Here is a 19,290-nt window from a genome sequence, read left to right as displayed (position 1 = left end):
ATATTGCGTCTTAAAAAAAAACAACAAAAAAAACCCACATTTGCTAGTTTCAATAACAAATAATTTCTGGTGATTTACAGCTTTCTCTTATGTGGATTTCATAGATAAATTCAAGGAAAAAATGGGGTTCAAGGAAATATGACCTTTATTTGATAAGAGAAAGACCATTAGAAATTATGACGTTAAATAAAACAGTTTACATATACTTCTATAAATGGACACTTTCCTTTTTTTTTAACATTTTGACATGCTTTCTGTGTCTAACATCATCTTGATATTTTCTAGAGAATCTTCTCCTGATACAAAAACCAACAAAGGACCAAATTAACAACTGGACTAAAAGTAGTCTGGGTTCAGACTTTGTGTCTCCCTCTGTGCGGTCCGAGCCAAAGGACTTGTTCTAATAGTAAAAAGTCAAAGTAAAAGAGAGATGAGCAATCTGTCAAGTTCAAACTTAGCAATACATAAATCCTTGAGACAAATCTTTTTGGGGTTATCACTCCCGATTCTCCATGTACATTATGTCACATATGAAACACAACAGGCATTCCGGTTTTACTTTACTCTTTTCCAATTCTTTATTAAAATAAACAACTCAAATCTACTTTACCTTTGGCGAGCGAGAGGCTGAGCTGGATAGGCCGGAGGGGCAGGGTCAGCATGTAAATGATGAGTTTTATTGGGAGGAAGTGAGTAAATCGAGACCACCAGCTGATTGGGTTGCGGTTATGCAGGCACGCCTCACACAGCACTAACATGTGGAAACACAATCAAAATGCAAACTTTATGGTCTGCTTCAGGAGACATTTGAAATACATTATCTTCATTTTATTTCTGTCTGTGACCTCATGCTGCTCAGAGTATTAGTTTGCATTCAAAAAGATATGCAAACTTTTTGAATGCAAATCTAACTTTATATTAACCTTGCAAGCTACCGATGCAAACAATTCATTGATTTGTGATTGAATGTTGATTAACGGTTTATTAGAATAACTAATCACGTCAGTTTAGACTGTCTTTTAGGGTTGTAGTTTGGCCGGCATCCAAGCGGAGCCAGTTATACAAAAATAGCAGCGATACTAGAATGGGAAAGAGAAACGGTCCAGAGTCTGGTGTGAGATACAAGATGCATTTTATGCGGTTCTGTTTTGAAATATAAAAACTTGACGAGCTCCTTCAGTTGTCAACTCCGTAGCGCTCGTTCAGCCGAGCTACACGATGGAGCAGTGTCGACTTCTCAGCCAAAGACTACTGATTTGTTATGAAGCCAGAGGGCCGAACAGAAAAAATGTACCATGATATAAAAAGACATGATGGCGATAAGCAGGGTTGAGTTTGAGGGCTGTGTAAGTTTAATAATGAGAGGAAACCACATTTTTTCTGTTTACCCATGCAGTCAGTACTTAACATAGTTTGACACACAAAAAATTTAAAATCAAATAGAATGATGTTTCTTTTATAAATTCAGCAAATGAAAAATACAACCCGTCATGTTATGGAAAGACAGCCGGCCTTATTGATGCAAGAAAAAAACTGGAGTTTTTGTGGCCACTTATCAATTAATTGTTAGTCGATCGATATAGGAGCAATCAAGCAGGTGTATTGAGACAAAACTGATTAATCGATAACTTGCATCCCTACTGCTGATCAGGACCTGTAGTGTTTGTTTCCACTCTGACCTTCCTGGATGCCGGCGGGGAGGCTGTGGGTGACTTTGTGGCTGAGCTGTGTCTGCTCTTCCTGCTGAGGGTTTCCTTTGCACTGCAGCATCTTCCTCAGCCTGGCCTCTTCTGCTTTAGCCCGCTCTTTTCCACGCTCACGACAAGGAGGTGTGGTCCAGCCTTTCCCAAGCGATAAACTCCGAGGGACATGCTTTACACTGAGCAGATCTAAATGCATAAATTCTTGACTGGCGATGTACTTAGACCCGACTTTGCAGACGGCAGTAAAAAATAAAGGTGTCAAAGACCTGCAGTGAGTGAGGATGGAAGTGGGAATGCTCACCCCTTTCTTTCAAGAAACGAAGAGCGTCCGTGTAGCCATTGTGGCAGATCTCAGCTAACTTCTGATTGACACAAAAACACAAAGAAGAACTGGAGGTTTTTTTTGTTCCACCTGGTCTGTTCAATGTTAAACTTCAAGAATAAAATCAGGATTAAGAAACTGAATACTCAGATTTGCACACAAAGCCAGGTCTTTATAGAAACAAATATTTCCACCACATTGTTTACAAAAATATTATCGTACAACACTGAATCTGTTTTCGAAAAGTTTTTTTTTTTAAATCTATATTTCCTATATCCCCCCCAGTGTGGTTTTAAACCCACAGGGGGGAGTGTAGCGCAGAGCTAAAACCTGTGTCGGCCAATCAGAATCCTGTTGGGAATCAAACATTGCGCCAGGAGATTTATTTGCATGGAACTGATGTAAAGATTGAACCGCTTTTAAATTGCGTATTAGAATATAAAGGTAGTAAAATACAAGATGATGTTGATTGGGAATCATGTCAAAGGAAGTACGTGGGAAAATTATTTGTCGCAATCTGTAATGCACGGGAATGTAAATCTGTTTCCCCATGGAATTTTCTCAACAATTGTTTCAGTTTTTGTAAATAATCGTTTTTAGTGACGTCAAGTTGAGTTTCCATGTGGACGAAAGGCCAAGGCACATACAAATGTAGGCCTCTTTGATTTTCATTTTCCCCAGATGTCCGTCTACGTCTGGACTGGGCCTAAAAATCACATTTCTCCATTTCCACTCACCTCCAGAGTCGGAGGGAGGAACGATGTACACACACGGTACACGTTGCCGGTGTTAACCTGAATGCTCACGTTGCCGTAGTGGGCCTCGAAAAAGTTGAAGGTCCCCTCCCTGGGGCAGATGTCGCTCTCGCCTGAGAAGGGGGCCATGGTGATGGTGTTTCTGTGCTCAAACAGGGGCATGTTGTTGCTCAGAGCTCCATCCACATAGAGCTGAGGAAGCAGAGGTAACTGTGAATCTAGATGACCAGGTACAAAAAGCCCTTCCAGGTTTTGTTGAAGTCCCGTGCCTAAGAGCCTGATTTTACACACCTGTTGTCACGTAGTTGATTAGAAAATCCCTGAATTCAAGGATTTGGAGGGATTAATAGTTTTGTTAATATGGTGTATAAAGTTAATAATTTTATTGCTAGATGATGGTAACAACCACACACAGCAAAAATACAAAATCTTAAGGTTTTTTTTTGTCTAGTTGCTTTGAATAAGACAAAACCAATTTACAAGTCAATTTTCAGCATTATATGAGATTGTTTTAAGTCACCAATTCCTTAATATTGATTCCAAAAAACACTTAAACCAAGATATTTTTTCATGTTAAGTGAAAAAAAATCTGCCAGTAGAACAAGTACTTTTTGTTTTTACCAATATTGAGTAATCAGGAGCCTAAAGAAACTCCTATAACTTGCCGAAACATTACTTGTAAATTAGTTTATTTCAGGTGTGTCAAAATATTTGCATTAGAAACTAGACAAAAAAAATCTTACCTGATAAGATTTTGTGCTTTTGCAGTGCAGAAACACAAAACCAGTCTTGTTGGTTTCTAGAATTTTCTCATCCACGACCTGCAAACTGCTGCCAGTAAAACCAGCTTCCAAAAAGTGGATCTTCTCCCTGTTTTTGTATCTTAACTGTAAAATTCCAGTAAATGCTTGTGTTTAAACTATTTGGTTTTTGTTTCCAAATTAATTTTCCAAGTTGAATTTCTCATCTTTGCTGCCGATTTGTTTATGAAATGTTTTTTTGGCTTGAAACACTGACACTGCTGCTGAGTTAAGCTAACTTGAGTTTATCCCACATGTGAAAACGATGCAGAGGGAAGAAACTCACCACTCCGTGGTATGACAGTGGTTTAAAGCCACAGTAGATGGGAAAAAAGCAGCTGCACATGAGAACCTGTGAGGAGAGGCACAATCACTGCAGCTCCCTAAAACTAAATATCTATTTTTGCAATACTTTGTGAGTAATCGGTTTGATCTACTCTTGTTTAGCCATCCGTCATACAACGACCTGATCCTCAGTTCCGACCTGAATCAGTTCCTCTCTGGTGTCAAACTTCGAAACCAGCACATTTTGTCCGTCCGCCAGTCTGGTGAGGGACACGCAGAGCCTCCCTGACGCCCGCAGGTGGGCGTCCTGTGGAAGCTTCTCCAGCAGAGAGTGACGCACCGTCTGCAGCATCCTGAAGGTCGGGTGGAAAACTCCCAGAATGTGTTTTCTGGCCTCCTTTGCCATGTTTAAAATGCTGAAACACAGCTGTTCTGAGGAGGGAGAGAGGTTCAGACTTCATAAATTACAGTAAAGCAGAGGCATGTAACTCTAATACATTTTTTTTACATATTGTTTAAAACTAGGATGGTATGAGACAGATGATGTGTGTGTGTGGGGCGGGGGGATCAAGCTACTCTGCCTTGAATCAAGTTACTCTGCCTTCTCCCAGATCTACTCAGAAACAACCAATGAGAGCCAGGGGCTGCTACACTGCTGCTGGTTCACCACAACATAGCCTGACATAAATGCTAATGCTACTCAGCATGTCCACCAATGATAAACGGTTTTCCGGTAATGGCAAGTTGTTTTTCTGTCACTAGCACATTTAGCAGCGCCAAGAAGAGGTTGATTGACAGCGATAAGACCCTCCTCCTGACTCTGATTGGTTGTTTCTGACCAGAGAGGTGCGTTAGTAGGGAGACGGTGGAGGAGCTGGACATTTTCACAGATTGTCTGTCTGATATTATGCAGTAATGACATGGTGGCAGTTTTAACAATTATGTAAAAAAGTATCAGTCTTGTTTTCAACATTTTTTTGTGATGTGATGAATCTTTAACCAACCCACTGACTGGACCTACTGTTGTGAATACGGTGTTTTGCTTTGATTCACTTCCGTTATCTCTGAATATGATGTGAACTATGGAATTTGCCCTCACATTTCCCCGTTGGCTCAGAGCCGCGTACAGCGTTAATAACACTTGATTTAAGATAACACAGAACTGGAAAACTATCAGAAAGTCTTTACTTTAGATCTGAATGACAGCATCGTGTGAAATTTTCGGATGCACCACAGTTGGATTATTTGAAAAGAAGTCGATTTCTAATGAACATATGATGATCGTATTCATACTTCTATGTATTTGAGCAGCCTGGCTCTATGGAGGACTCACCAATGGGAATTCCCACAGCCAAGGCTGCTGCCACCAGACAACCGGAGGAGGCCCCCCCGAACATAGCGGCTCCATGCAGCAGCTGAGGGACCCGCTCCAGGATGCAGCTCAATACTCCGACGTAGTAGATGCTCCTAAATCCACAGCCTGCGAAAGAGATGTTCCACTCCGAGGACAGGTCCACCATTCTCCCTCCGTCTCCCGTTCAGCAGAACTCAAACCATTCTTATCTCCCGATCCTTTGCAGGGATCTCCACGCCGCAGCTGATTCCCCGCTGGGCTGAAGAAACGTGTTATCTTGAAGGGGCGGGGCTTAGCAGGATCAAACGTTACAAAACAGGAAAAAGTACGACCCACTCACTCACCTTCACACACACGCACACGCGCACACACACACTTTACTAGTGATCAAAACAGCTGAATGACCCTGCACTACTTAGCCCCGTTTGAGCCCCAGCTGCGTTGCATAAGCAGACCTGGCTTATTAAATAAGAATATCCTGTGAAGGCCTAGGTGTTTTTCTAATATGTTTGAACGTTTATTAAAATATTAATTAAAAATATAAATGGTATGATGGAAACCGAAATATTTCTTTTTATAAATTGCTTTAATATGCAATAAAAGGAGCAGCACTGTACAAGGTGGCATTGAATTTAATGAAGAATAAGAATAAAGACTTATTAGTAGCTGCCTTATCCTAAATGACTTAGACTGTTATCAGTACTGGGATATTTCTAATAATAAATACTATTTGATTAATTTCAACAATTGGTAGCATTGTGTAAAAATCGACTTTGTTTTAGATTTACATCATCTTATAATGTTATTCACTCTGAGGGTGATTGACAGCACTAAGACCCGCCTCCTGTCTCTGATTGGTTGTTTCTAGACAGAGCTGGGAGTTAAGATTTTTTTTCCCCAGACTGTCTCATACCAAACTGTCACAACATAGTTTCAACAAAAAAATATATTTTTCTAAAAGTTATAAAAAGAAAGCCTTGAGGAGATTTTTTTTTTCTTCTGATTTTTTTTTTGGACAAAATCATCATAAATCATAAAGACAGGGTTACCACCTAAGTGCAAAATTAAAACAAAAACAAAAGAAGAGTGAGTTCGCTGCAGAGACAAAACTCTGCACCTTCAGGTTATTTGGAGTTTGACGTTTGCACCGATCCCAAATTTCGGAGCAGACTCAGCGCTCTGTCTAAGCCCCAGCCTCTCCCCTCAGCTGGTGGGGATTTCACACCGGCCGCCCCTTTTGGACCCTCCGGGAAAACATTCACTTCTTCTTCTCTGTCCCACAAGTGCAGGTCGGACGGAAGGCTTGAGCATCTGCGCAGTCGTGGTTGCCTGAGGGGAACAGAGAAGGAAAAAAAACAACACATCCAGAAACTCTTAAAGATTTACCGAGCTGTAGTTTGGCTTTACAGAGTTCACATGTGATAATTTAGATCCAACTCTTCAGTGCAAAAACGTTTCATTCATGGCATACCCGACAGCGCCACGAGAAGGTCAAAGTTTTATTTATGGGAGTAATAAATCTTATCTGTTCTTCGAAACACTGTTAAGAACCTGATTCCTTATGAGCAACTAAAGGTGAAAGTGACTTCATTCATGGCTCTGCCTACCTGGTTTTATATTCCAACTTTTCCTCCAAAATTTGTTTTGTCGCATCCATGCCAAAGAGCCACCTCATGTCCCTGGGGACATCGGGAATCCAGCCCCTCACTCTGGAAGAAGCAGCCAACATGTCAGGGAGTTATTCAGATATTTAGATTACAGTCAGAGTCTCTAATCTTCTGCTTGAATAAAAGTCAATATTTGTTTTAAATCTACGTAAATCTATGGAACCAACAAACTGCTGGGTTATTTCTTTATCCTCTAATCTCGGTGTATTTTCTAGGGACAGAAGGCGGGTGAGTTTAAGCAACTGGGTCAAAATTCAGGGACAACCCCAAGCGGGGGTTATGGGGGACCGTGGCCCCATCCTGAAAAATGTACACTACGCCTCTGGCTCCTTCAGAGAATCATGTTTAGGTTATAAAAAGGCATACAGAGTCATCGTCTTCAATCGTAGCATAAATGTAAAACACAAATCATTAATTTATACAATTAAAAATATAATTTTAATTGTATGAATATAAATTAATTTATTTTAAAAATGTCAAGATTGTGACCCAGTTTGTTGGGTTAGAGAGATCATTCTTCACAGAATGCTACTTTAAAACATACAACAAAACAAAGCATGCAACCACCTTCATATTTCCTGAAATGAACATTTTTTAGCTAAGATAATGCAAACAGCTTTACTTTGTTTTTTTGACATTGTGATTTTAATTTTTTAAATGCTTTTTTTCAGCTCTAGACTCTTGACAATATTTACCGGGCAAGAAATGGATGTAGAGAGAAAGGAGGAAGACATCCAACAAAACATATATGTAAGTATACTCTATATTCCTATGGCACAGGGACAAAAAAATAAATAGTAGTTGTGTTGAAAGTTGCAGGGTGACGGATTGGATGGTACCTCTGAGCCACGGAGCGGGCGGAGTCAAAGGGCAGATAAGACGTCACTTTCTTGGGCAGGTACTCAGTCATGTGAGTCAACAAGCCCCCTGCAGTGTGCGTCTCCCTGCAGGCTTTGCATAAAACTGACACAAATACAAGGAAACACAGATGAGCTCAATGGAACTGGGTCAGATTTAATGTTTCATTTCTTTTGCCCTTTCAAATCAAATAGATTTCCTTTGTATTAAAGAAGTAAACGTTCCAGCAGCCATTACCCCTCTGAAGTTCAGCTGGCAGGTTCCGTATGAGTTTCGGATCGAGCCACGGGTGATCTCTCTTTACCGACTCTCCACCTCCAGGTGAGTCCTTCGCCTGGTCGCAGCAGACACGCTCCGTCGCGTCAGCCTGCAGACTCCTCAGGGGAGACTCACTGCTGATCAGGTCTGAGGAAACAAAATGTTCACAAACTGATCTCCACTTCACGCTCTACCAACTGAGGAGTTCAGTGCTCCTCTTCTGTGCACATGATTATCTTTGCAAGAAAACGAGAAACGAGTCCTCACCGTTTTCTTGCAGGAAGCGAAGAGCGTCCATGTAGCCGTTCTGGCAGATTTCAGCCATTGCCTGCAAGTTGGAGGAACAGATTTGGATTGGATCGGATCGCTTCTATTCTATGAAATACAGGGCATTAAAAATGTATACAGTGAGTCCAGAAAGCGTCAGCACCTCTTTTTGTGTGACATTACAAAAAAGTGACTACACTAGTCATTTATAACATTTGCTAAAAAAAATACCCTTAAAGTTTAATAGATACACAAAAGCATCCACAGACTTGACAGTCGTTAGCTAATGTTAGCATAAATGCCATCATTACTATGTTAGCTTATATTTGCATTATAGCCAACAATAACTTAATCCATTCAGCAAATCAATTTTAGTAAGTGAAAATTAGCTAAAAAGCTAAAGTTAGCTTAAATGTCATCATTATATTGGTTATCTTCCATTTAGTAAGTCAACTTTAGGTTTCCAGTCAAAATTAGTGAGGAAACTAATGTTAGTTTAAATGCTATCATCATGTTACTCTGCAGGACAAATTGCCCAATAGCCCAAACGGAGGGTGAGAGATTTATAAATCACTGAGAGTAGAGCGATGATACATGTCCCGTGTTGCCATTCATAAAATCTGATTTAAATTTAATCCAACTGAACATTTCTGGGAAAAGCTAAAAATGGCTGCCTACCATCGTTGCCCTGCCAGCCTAAGTGAGGGTAAGAGGATCTGCAGAGAACAATCTGAGAAAATACCCCTAATACAAATACCTTTTACAGAAACACCATGAAAATTTAAGATCATGTAAGAATACATTAAGCCAACACTGTGAATATTTATTCTGCTCTGTTTAAATGTCAGTCAAAGTTCAATCCACTGCGTGTTTCCTGCGGGAGGAAGTAGCAGCTGTATCTCACCTCAGCCTCTGGGGGGAAGAAAGTGCTGGTGACCCTATACAGGTTCTCCGAGTTGAGCTGGATGCTGACGTTGTTGAAGCGCACCTCGTGGAAGGTGAGCGTGCTCGCTCGGGGGCAGAGGTCACTCTCGCCAGCGTATGGAGAGATTGTGATTGTTCTTCCCAGCTGACAGCGGGGCAGGTTGTCGCTAACGGCACCATCCACATAATACTGAGAGGGATTAAAACTCACCCAGTAAGTGAACTTAATGCAGCTGCTGTATTTGTTACAATAAAAGTCTGCATCACTGGCAATAATAGAATCAATCTGGTTCATTTGACAACATTTCTGCACTTGGTGTTTTTCAGGGTGGAATGATTATACGGCAAAAAAATTTTATTGATCTCTTCAAGTCAAAATTAGATGCACAAGTTGAATCGTCTATCCCAGACAGGGGCAGCCCAAGAATTTTTGGGGCCCTGAGCAGCTTTTCATTTTCAGGACCCCTCATACCTGAAAACACTAAGCTACTCTGTGTGTAATATACCTGCTATCATTAGCATCATTTGTAATTAGCTTACATCATACCAGTGTTATGATAGCTATCGATTTTTACTGTACAGAAGCAGTAAGGGAAAAAATAATAATTTTGGATTTTGAATTGCATTGTGCATTTAAGTGTGAAACAGTATTTTAGTTATTTACAAAATTACATCCGCTGATAAACAGGAAATGAATATTAAACAGGTTCATAAGTTTGATGTCTTATATTCCCCAAAAGTGGCAGCCAAAACAGCAGGAAGAGATTAATCTATTATTTGTGCACCAACTATAAAAAACAATAGAAAAAGTGTTTTTTCATGTATTTTAAATAAAGTAGACGTATAAAATCATGCAAGCTTGTTGCTCTTGGTGGGCCCCCGGTGGCGTGGAGGACCTAGGCAGCTGCTTAACTCCTTGGGCTGGAGTTGATCTCAGCTTCCAGGATTCATTCATTCATAATGTAACATCAATCAAATCTAATTAGATGCAACGGTAGCTTTATGTTTAAGGAGTGTAACTTGTCAAGTGTTGCAGGCAGAGGTTTGCTAGTTCACTCACCACTCCGCGGTAAGTGGGCGGAACGACACCACAGTAGAGCGGCACAAAGCAGCTGCATATGAGGGCCTGGAAAAAACAAGATTTCAGTGGCTCAAACACAATTTAACCCAAAAAAAGTTGTGTCGTGTAAAGGATAGGTTAAAAAGTGGGAGACAAAACCACATCAAAATGCCTAAAGTGCATTTTTAATGTAATTCTGAGTCATGAAAACCAAATATTCCTACACTACCAGAGTCACCCATATATTTACCTGAATGAGTTCCTCTCTGCTGTCAAACTGGGACACCAGCAGGTTCCTCCCGTCAGAGACTCTGGTCAGGGACAAGCTGAGCTTCCCGGACACTCGGAGGTGAGCGTCCTCTGGGAGTTTCTCCAGTAGAGACTCCTGCACCAGCTGCAGTAGGTTGTAAGCCGGGTGGAGGGGCCCCAGTTTGTGCTTCCTGGCCTCTTTGGCCATGCGCATCAAATCAGAGCAGCATTTATCTGCGCACACATCAAAGTACAGTAATCAGACGCTGCGCAATTTGTCACGCAGCAGCCACAAACTTTAGAATACAGGAGAAATATCGTAGGGTTGGGAAATTCAGGTGTAACAGCTGTAAAGTGGCAGGAAGTCAAGGCGTGTAGGTTGACACCAAAGTAAAAAAATATATGAAAAATAAAACTATGAGTAACACACTGTACATCAAAGACAAAATCACAACATAAAATACTGAAAAGTTATCAAAAATAGCATACAGCTGATAATTTTAAAAATGGTACAAAATTTAAGACGCGCAAACAAGAAAGATGTGCAAATAACAGCAGAAATTCTATTTAAAATTAGAAACAATGTGCAAATGCTAACAGGGATGTGAACATGTATTGAGTTTGTTGGGAAGTGATGATTATAGTCCAGCAGAATATAATCATCACTGATAAAGAGCTGTGATGGTTCTAGATAAAGAGCTTTATCACTTTATCTGTCATAAAGCTCCTCTGTGCACCACAGTGGAAAATTATTGTAAGGTAAAAATCTCTGTTAGCTGTATTGCTATATGTTTATCCTAAATTCTTGTATATTCTATTTGGACTACACATGCACACACGCACACGCACACACACACACACACAAGGTTGGAAATTGTTTTCCTTCAGTTGCAGACTGTCTGTCCCATGATTTGGATTCCTGATCCCTGGTATAAAACTCATGTATTGTCTCTGCCTTAGGGAGCTTTTCATTCAGAGCTTCTACATTATTGAATGTCTTTGAGTGTCTCTCTATATTGTGCACAGTATACAAATAAACCTGACTGAGTGCTTTCATCTAAAAGTGCTTGGAAATAAATTTTTTCAAGCAGTCTGTTATGGAAGGAGCGTATGTTAGTATATTTTATGTGATATTTCAAAACTAAGTTGCACAAAGTGGAAGGACCATAAGACGTTTTATTTTATCTGAAAAGTTTGGCATGATTTTATGTTTAGCTTCTTTCAGTCTGATGATAATACGTATCTTACACTTCATAAAACTGGTCAGATGTGGCAAGAAATATCCTTTACAAGATAAATACAAAATGGTATCTGTGGCAAAAAAGAAAACGTAAACACTGCACTGAATGAACTATTAGCTGGTAGAGACAGATTCCCCCCAAAATAACTTGTAGCTCTTTAAAAAGGAGACTGCACGTTTCACTGATTTATTTGTAAAACATTTTTGAAAACCAGAGAATCTGGTTCTGTTTATATTACAAAAAGCTGCAAGATGTTGTCAATTGGCTCCTCGTAAGTAAATGTAACTAAACAGAGATGAACTGAACTTTCGGCTACCATTCTAGTAGCCTTTGAGTCTAAAATATATTCTGCAAAACACAATAAAAATGGCAAAAGGAAGTTTAAAATCCAAAATTATTCCTCCATTTGGCTTTCCAACCAGGTAATGATTTCTAAATGCATTCTAAGCATTTACAGAGAACGAGGTCAATGTCATAAAGTAGGTATAGACAGTTAGTAATAGTTTCCAAAATGAATTGAGTTGAAAAATATTTTTTGTCGCCATTAGAGATTTATCTTAGTAGTTCATCCGCGCAGGACTATGTAATTAACTAAGAGATATTATTATTAGTATTATTATTATTAGACTCGATCAATAAATGAACAGCAGAGAATCCCCACTCACCCAGGGGGATTCCCAGAGTGATAATGGCGGCCATCAGGGCTCCTGCAGAGGCTCCGTAGATTTTCGCGGCATCTCGAATAAAGCGAGGAAACCGTTCGAGGATACAACTGATGACCCCGACGTAATAAATTCCCATAAACCCGCATCCTGCAAAGGAGATGCTCCACTCTTTGTTCGGGTCAAACATTTTCTAAAAACGCTACCTTCCAACATAAACTCCCGATTACAACCGGGGAGTGCTAAAACCCAACTTAGTGAAATGTTCAACCAGGTGTCAACCTTTGGATTTCACCTGTGATCAGCATCCAAAGGTTGAGAGAGCAAGTCCAACTTTGAGCACGTTGTGTGACCTGTTCCTATTGGCTGATTAACGTCACGTGGATTTTATTTATTCAGGAGCTGCGACCCTGAGCGTTTTACCTCCTGACTTCGCAGAGTTTTAACTTAATTATTTTTTTCCCAAGATGATCATTCCTGTGGTGGATTTTAGCGTCTGCAACCTGAGTAAGAAAGATGCCGACGATGAGGAGCTGCAGAGCCTGAGTGAGGAGCTGAAAACCGCATTTTCTCAAGTTGGGTTCGTTTTTCTGAAAAACTCCGGGATTTTGCAAGAGGAGGTGAATCCGGCTGAGAACACTCGCACAGCTCCGAATGCATCCTCTCAAGTGAAATATGGAATATTTCATGTGTGGGGTGTCTTTAATAGGTGGAGCGCGTCATGGAGTCGTCTAAGAAGTTTTTCCTGCAGCCAGAAGAGCTGAAGAAGCGATTCAAAAGGAAGAGCTTCCCAAACAACCCCAACCACGGCTGGGTGTCCATGGAAGCCGAGAGGTAGGTCATCCAGATACAAGATAAGGAAGACACGGCAGTAAAACAAACAAACGAACAAAAAAACATTAATGTGCATTTTTTTTTTTTAAAAAAAGAAGAAGAAACTTTTGTCAGAATCCCAAACTTCGTGTGCACATTTTCGTGATTTGATGATGCGACAAACCACAACACGGTGTAGTGCGCAAATGTAAAGGACGAAGGGGAGGAAGATACACGGTTTAGACTTTTTTTCTTTAATCATAAAAGTGTGGCTTGCTTTTTTATCCCACCTCTAAAGTGCCACATAAAATCCACTAATCTCCGTCTAAATCTGGCTTTGTTTGAGAACACTTGTGTGGGAAAAAAAATTAAAACACATAATGAATACAGAGAAACTGAGCAGACAAGTCAGGGAGAGAGTTGTAGAGAATTTTTAAAGCAGGTGAGAGTGTTGTAACAAAATAGTCAACTTTAATTACTTTATACCCGTCATTTGAACATGGAAACACCACTAAGAGATGACAGTCCACATAAAATGTGCAGTGAGCAGAACAGTACAGGACTGAGGATTGAGCCCTGAGGCACACCAGTGGGTCAAAACAGTATTTATCGCGTAAAAACCTAAGAAAATATTCAGACATTTGTGGTTGTAATGTGGAACGAATGCAAAAAGGTTCAAGGGGCATATAAAGTTAACTAATCTCTGTATCAATCTAGGTTCGTTTGAGAACATTTGTGTCGGGGAAAAAAAATCATAATTAAGATCAAAGAACTCAGCAGGCAAATCAGGGAGAGAGTTGTAGAGACTTTTTAAAGCAGAGTTGAATGTTGTAACATAATATCCTCAACTTTATACACCTACTGAAGCATTTTGAGACCTGAACATGGAAACACCACCAAGACATGACAATTCAACTGAACTGTGAACTGTCATGTCTTGACAGTCCACAGAAAACATAGAAAGTCCAAAAACTTTTATTTGGATCTAGGATGGTTTTACAAAGTATTTACTCAGGGCTGGGCACACACCAGTCAATCCAATTGTATTTATATAGACCTTCACAACAGTCACTACTGAACCAAAATACTTTACCTTAGTGCAAAAATAAAAAATACAGACAGATAAAGGACAGTTTAACAACATTGGTAAAATGCTACTATGTGCTAAAAGTTGTAGCTTAGCTTCAAGAAGTAATGAATTCCAGATTTAGACCAGCTACACTGTTTGAACTTTGACCTAGGGGTCTTCGTCAGTTGTTGGTCAGCAGACCATAGAGCTCTGACTGGGCCACATCACGTAAGTAAGAAGGTGCAATGCTGTAAGCAACTTTAAAAACAAACATCAAGAGTTTGAAATCAACTCAAACGAACTAGGAGCAAGTGGAGGGAGTGAAGTACAAGACTGATGTGACTGTGTCTCTCCTACTGTTAGTCAACAGGTGAGCAGCGGCATGCTGGACACCTGGTTTATTCCAACAAAAGTGCACTACAAGCATTTAACTTCACCAGAAGTCAGGGCTGAAACAACACAATCAACCTGTTTGTCAAATTTTAAACAGTCATCAACCATTACCCCTAAATTCATCACCTCACAAAGAGGAGAAGGACCAGTAAGTACAAAGATCTGGAACAAAATTTGGCAATATTCAACAAAAATTTTGGCAAAGACAATTTTGTTTAATGCACTCTCTGATGTCCTTAGTCAAATGCACTTATGTTGTTGGAGCTAATTGGCGAGTAGACCTGCATACAATTGAAACTTCCAGCTGTGTTTGGTTATGACTGAATTCAGTGGTAATAAATACAGTGAGGAGAACAGTACAGGACCGAGGGTTGAGCTCTGAGGAATACCACTGGTCAAGACAGTATGCATGCGACAGTTTTTACATTTTTAATTGTGTGAGGATATCACATAAAATCATATTAAAAAATACGTAGACATTTGTGCTGGTAAGGTGGACCACATGAAAAAGTTCAAGACTTATTTTTAATCCAGATTCTTTTACAGGTTGAATCCTAGCCAGCCAGGAGACCTAAAGGAGGCATTTAACGTGGCATCATTTCACCCCGACATAGTAATGAGTCACTTAATATTCCATTCAGCATGCTTCTTTGTAAAATTGCAAGTGCAAACTTTGGGATACTCAGGACTTTGGGTCACTGCAAAATCTTCCGGTCAAGCTAGTCAGTCGTTGTCTGTTCTACAGATATGGCCGTCAACAGACGCTGTGAGGGATTTCCGAGAGATCCACACAGCGTTCTTCCAGCGCTGCAAAGACCTGAGTCTTCGGGTGCTGAAGGTGATGGCCCAGAGCCTGAGTCTGAACCCGGACGTATTCCTGAATGCGCATCGATTCATAGGAAGTAGGTTTTTCACACTCTCAATGCTTTGGTGGACAATGTAATCGGTGGGAATGGTGCATGTCGTAGAAAATCATGAAACTCGCTCAACAGGATGTACATACGACAGTGTGTTAGGGCAGCTGTAGGTAGAGAAAAAAAAAGAGGATTCAATTTCCACCAAAAATTCAAGATTTGTAGTTGAGCTCAGAAATTTTCTTGAAAAACTTGGACATTTCTGAAATTAAAAAGCTGAAAATTTGCAAGAAAAAGCTCAAAAAATTTGAAGATTAATCTCAGAAATATTTTGATTTAAAAAAATCTCAAATATTCGACATTTGAAATTTTCTGAGTTTGAAAAGCTGGAACATTTTTGACGTCTAAAACTAAGGAATGTCCAAGTGTTCATAGAAAATTTCTGAAATTGAAAGGCTGAAAATTTTCTAGTAACGTCAAAGATTTTGAGATTGATCTCAGAAACTTTCAAGAAAACAAAAACCCAGAAATTTAGGAGTTTGAAAAGTCCAAAAATTTGATACAAAAAAATTGGAGATTAATCTCAAATTTTTGAGACGGGGGAAAAATCTAATTTTTGATGTTTTGGAAATTTTCTAAGTTTCAAAACTCAAATGTTCCACTTTTGAAACTCATAAATTTCAAAATTCTCTCTAGAAAATTTCTGCAATCAATCTAATAATTTCTGAGTTTTTTCTAGCAAATCTTCAACTTTTCAAATTCAGAAATTTCTCAAAGATTTCTCAGAATTTTTTTTTCTTTTTGACATAAATTTACTCCTGCTTTTTTTCTGTGTACAGTGGGCCTGATAATTCATATGTGTGAATTGTCTGAGCTGATATGTATTTAGAGAGCTGCTGTGTCTCCTGCAGCTGATGAGAACGGCACAACGCTGCGGACTCTCTACTACCCTCCACTGAGGAGTGACACGGCAAAGGAAGGTCAGGTGCGATGTGGGGAACATTCCGACTACGGAAGCATCACTCTGCTATTCCAGGGCTCTGAGGGTCTGCAGGTAATTCCAGGGATTAATAGTGAAATGTATCCATTTTTACCCCAAAGAAGGTGTAGCTCTTTTCTTGGCATCTCCCTTTGATTTAAATTTATTACATTATAGTGATAATCTAATAAGTGCAATTTATGGAAACTGATTTAGATCATTTATTTTTTATTTGGCATTTCATTTGTTTTTAGTCATGTTCCGCGTCTTATTCCAGGTTTGCACGCGCGCAGGTGAGTTTATCTCGGCTCCCTGTATCCCTGGAACCGTCCTGGTCAACGTCGCTGACCTGATGCAGCGCTGGACGAGTGATCAGCTAATCTCTGTGGTAAATTAAAAAGATTTTACATGTTTCCTTCTTCTTCAGAGGGTAAAAAAAAATCAAAGCAAGGGTATCTAAAGAGCGGGTCGGGGGTCCAAATGACTTCGATGATGCTCCTGGGTCAAAATTTGAGAATGTCAGAAATTTTGCTCACCAGTCCAGGCGGTCAAAGACGCAAGGACACTTTTAAGAAAGAAAATTGGTGTAAAATTTTCTCTGAGGTGAGGCCTTTTAAAAAACTTGCTGACAAATTATAATCACAAACAAAAAAAGATCCTTTATTAATAATCTGTCTTGCTTTGAATTAAATCTTACAGTAAATAAGATCACAAATATCCAGTCATTTTTCAAAATCAAGGAATAATTTCATAACAGACCCACTTCCTGTTTTAGTTACTGAGAATATACAGGCAAGAGCATTTTTTTAAATCTGTAATGATTACTACAACACATCATTTTCTTTTTTCTTTTTTTATTTTTTAAGAATTTTGCGTTAAGTGAAAATGAAAAGTACATTTTGTGGCCCATGATTACTTTTAACTTTACGATTCTGAACCATTTGACAAAAAAAACTTGTACATTTCTGAAATAGTCTTTATCATTATTAGATTTAGCTATAATGCAAGCACATATAGAAGAACAGCTTGCAAATAAATACAATAAATCTTAGAGGAAGGCTTTTTATTGATGTGGCAGAAACTCAAACTGAAAAACATGATCAAATCTAAATCTTTTTAGAGCTCTTGTTTTATTCAGTGTTTATTGTTGTATTTGTAATTTTATTAGAGCAACGGAGCTGTGGGAAAATATGCAACGCTTGGAAGTTTGAGTCAAAGTGGTTTATAATATTGCTTTGTGCCTTTTCAGCGTCATCGGGTTTTGCTGCCCCCTGTTGGAGACTCCAGCACTCGCCAGTCTTTGGCTTACTTCGTCCAGCCGGACAACGAGGCCCTAATCACCTGCTGCGACGGCTCAAACAAATATCCTCCCGTCACCGGAGGCGACTACCTTGTACAGCGCTTCAGCGAGTCATACGGAAAGAAGTGAAGACGCTCACCTCTCTGCTCAAACGTTGCACAAATGGCAAACCTCTCCATTACATTATGTCACACACATACATGGTTTCTACAAGTTTCACCAACTTAGTTAAGATGTTTTAAAAATAATTATGAATAGAATTTAAGGTGTACATATTATGGAGTGAAAATAGTCTCAAAATATCTCTGCGTGTATAAAAGGATTTGTGTGTGAGTAAAAGGATTTGTGCGTGCGTATAAATATCTGCGTGTGTAATACTGGATTTGTAAACCTTAAAAATAAAATAAATCTTCTCATACGCCTATAAATGTTGAAAAAGTATGCACAAGTTCCCTGGTACACACACACACAAAACTGCATTTACACACAGATCCGGTTACGAGTGCGCAAGTATTTTTGAGACTCATTTGACGCTTCAGGGGAAGCTCCCAGATTTGTGTGAAGATGGTGCTTTTACATGCTAGTAAAAACTGGGTTGTCTGAGTTTTGCTCTGAGTCTAGTGTTTTTATCCTCTAAACGTTTCTCACTGTGCTTGTGCCGAAGTGGCAAATACGTTAGTTCGGTGGAAAACGGCATGTCTCAGCACTTCCTTATAATATCCTAAAATTATTTCTAGACATATTGTGCATTTTCGAGCGGTACAGAAGACTAAGTGGTCTGAAAAAGGACCACTGGGTATGACAGATAGTCAGAACACCTGAAAAATAGCCAGGCAAACCCAGAAGCTTCAGAGGGCGCCCCGGTGGTCTGCCCTCTAAAGTAAGTAGAAGCTAAACCTGCAGGCTTTGCTCTCAGATTATAATGAGACATGGAGTAATTATAAATGATTTCAGATGACATTTTATATGTCTGGTATACTTTGCCCTCATTATATCTTTTTGTTAGAGAGACCTCATGTTTATGTCAGCTATGCTACTTTAGCTCTTCGCAGCTAAGCGTGGATTTTTAGTATCACATTGAGCACAGTTTGAGTCTTTCTTTAATCCATAAAATTTATCTCTGGGTTGTTCTTACAGTATCTGTTTTGCCCAAAAGGTTCCAATTAGAGATGTGCCGATCAAGTTTTTTCCTGCCGATTCCAATTCCGGTCACCCGTGAGGGCCGATCACCGATACTGATCACCGATCATATAATTTTTCTTTTTTAAATCATAAGCACTACCGGTTACATTATGTGGAAAAAGGAACCATAAATTCACCTTAATTTAGACAAAATCTTGTTTTTAATAACTTTTTCCAAGAAAAAAAACAAGACAGGCATTGTGCAAATTGTACTGCTATCAGTAATACTATCTTTAACAGACTGAAAACATATGAAGGCTCTGAAGAGGCTAAATAATGCAAAGAGTCAAAATAA

The 19,290-nt window shown here is 39.5% G+C and overlaps 3 protein-coding genes across 4 annotated transcripts; 1 reads left to right on the top strand and 2 right to left on the bottom strand.

The window, feature by feature from the left end:
- Positions 1 to 213: 213 nt before the first annotated feature.
- LOC103465704 (patatin-like phospholipase domain-containing protein 2) lies at positions 214 to 5,570 on the bottom strand. Of its 2 annotated transcripts, none has more exons than XM_008410777.2 (8): positions 5,199 to 5,570; positions 4,065 to 4,297; positions 3,867 to 3,932; positions 2,763 to 2,972; positions 2,005 to 2,065; positions 1,680 to 1,889; positions 611 to 751; positions 214 to 400 (listed from the first exon to the last, which is right to left on the bottom strand). In XM_008410777.2, the coding sequence occupies exons 1-8, from the start codon at positions 5,383 to 5,385 to the stop codon at positions 354 to 356; spliced, it is 1,155 nt and encodes a 384-aa protein (XP_008408999.1). In that variant the 5' UTR covers positions 5,386 to 5,570; the 3' UTR covers positions 214 to 353. The 2 variants fall into 2 exon arrangements, with proteins under 2 accessions (XP_008408999.1, XP_017161034.1); XM_017305545.1 differs by having other exon boundaries at positions 4,065 to 4,292; positions 5,199 to 5,370.
- A 649-nt stretch (positions 5,571 to 6,219) lies between these two features.
- LOC103465705 (patatin-like phospholipase domain-containing protein 2) lies at positions 6,220 to 12,627 on the bottom strand. Its single transcript, XM_008410779.2, has 9 exons — positions 12,409 to 12,627; positions 10,504 to 10,736; positions 10,254 to 10,319; positions 9,174 to 9,383; positions 8,270 to 8,330; positions 7,982 to 8,149; positions 7,726 to 7,849; positions 6,827 to 6,928; positions 6,220 to 6,548 (listed from the first exon to the last, which is right to left on the bottom strand). Exons 1-9 carry the CDS (start codon positions 12,593 to 12,595, stop codon positions 6,344 to 6,346), a joined length of 1,356 nt encoding a protein of 451 aa, XP_008409001.1. The 5' UTR covers positions 12,596 to 12,627; the 3' UTR covers positions 6,220 to 6,343.
- Positions 12,628 to 12,816: 189 nt separating this feature from the next.
- LOC103465706 (UPF0676 protein C1494.01) lies at positions 12,817 to 18,408 on the top strand. Its single transcript, XM_008410780.2, has 7 exons — positions 12,817 to 13,025; positions 13,115 to 13,239; positions 15,227 to 15,293; positions 15,426 to 15,582; positions 16,446 to 16,588; positions 16,791 to 16,901; positions 17,763 to 18,408. Exons 1-7 carry the CDS (start codon positions 12,873 to 12,875, stop codon positions 17,940 to 17,942), a joined length of 936 nt encoding a protein of 311 aa, XP_008409002.1. The 5' UTR covers positions 12,817 to 12,872; the 3' UTR covers positions 17,943 to 18,408.
- The last annotated feature ends 882 nt before the right edge of the window (positions 18,409 to 19,290 follow it).

The sequence above is a fragment of the Poecilia reticulata genome, linkage group LG6 (genome assembly GCF_000633615.1).
Source record: "Poecilia reticulata strain Guanapo linkage group LG6, Guppy_female_1.0+MT, whole genome shotgun sequence".
NCBI lineage: Eukaryota > Metazoa > Chordata > Actinopteri > Cyprinodontiformes > Poeciliidae > Poecilia > Poecilia reticulata.
The sequence above is the reverse complement of the archived record's forward strand: the minus strand, read 5'-3'. Positions and strand labels throughout refer to the sequence as shown.

Bases quoted from the DNA above. Each gene is read 5' to 3' on its own strand.
- LOC103465705 (XM_008410779.2), bottom strand. From the start codon at position 12,595: ATGTTTGACCCGAACAAAGAGTGGAGCATCTCCTTTGCAGGATGCGGG. The intron at 10,320-10,503 runs GTAAATATATGG...TGTTTTTTCCAG, and splicing joins GCAGAGAGGAACTCATTCAG to GCCCTCATATGCAGCTGCTT. The intron at 9,384-10,253 runs GTGAGTGAACTA...AATCCCTCTCAG, and splicing joins CGCCCACTTACCGCGGAGTG to TATTATGTGGATGGTGCCGT.
- LOC103465706 (XM_008410780.2), top strand. From the start codon at position 12,873: ATGATCATTCCTGTGGTGGATTTTAGCGTCTGCAACCTGAGTAAGAAA. The intron at 15,294-15,425 runs GTAATGAGTCAC...TCTGTTCTACAG, and splicing joins CATCATTTCACCCCGACATA to ATATGGCCGTCAACAGACGC. The intron at 16,589-16,790 runs GTAATTCCAGGG...GTCTTATTCCAG, and splicing joins AGGGCTCTGAGGGTCTGCAG to GTTTGCACGCGCGCAGGTGA.
- LOC103465704 (XM_008410777.2), bottom strand. From the start codon at position 5,385: ATGGTGGACCTGTCCTCGGAGTGGAACATCTCTTTCGCAGGCTGTGGA. The intron at 752-1,679 runs GTCAGAGTGGAA...TCCACATGTTAG, and splicing joins CCCCGCCGGCATCCAGGAAG to TGCTGTGTGAGGCGTGCCTG. The intron at 401-610 runs GTAAAGTAGATT...TTTTACTATTAG, and splicing joins CAGCCTCTCGCTCGCCAAAG to AACAAGTCCTTTGGCTCGGA.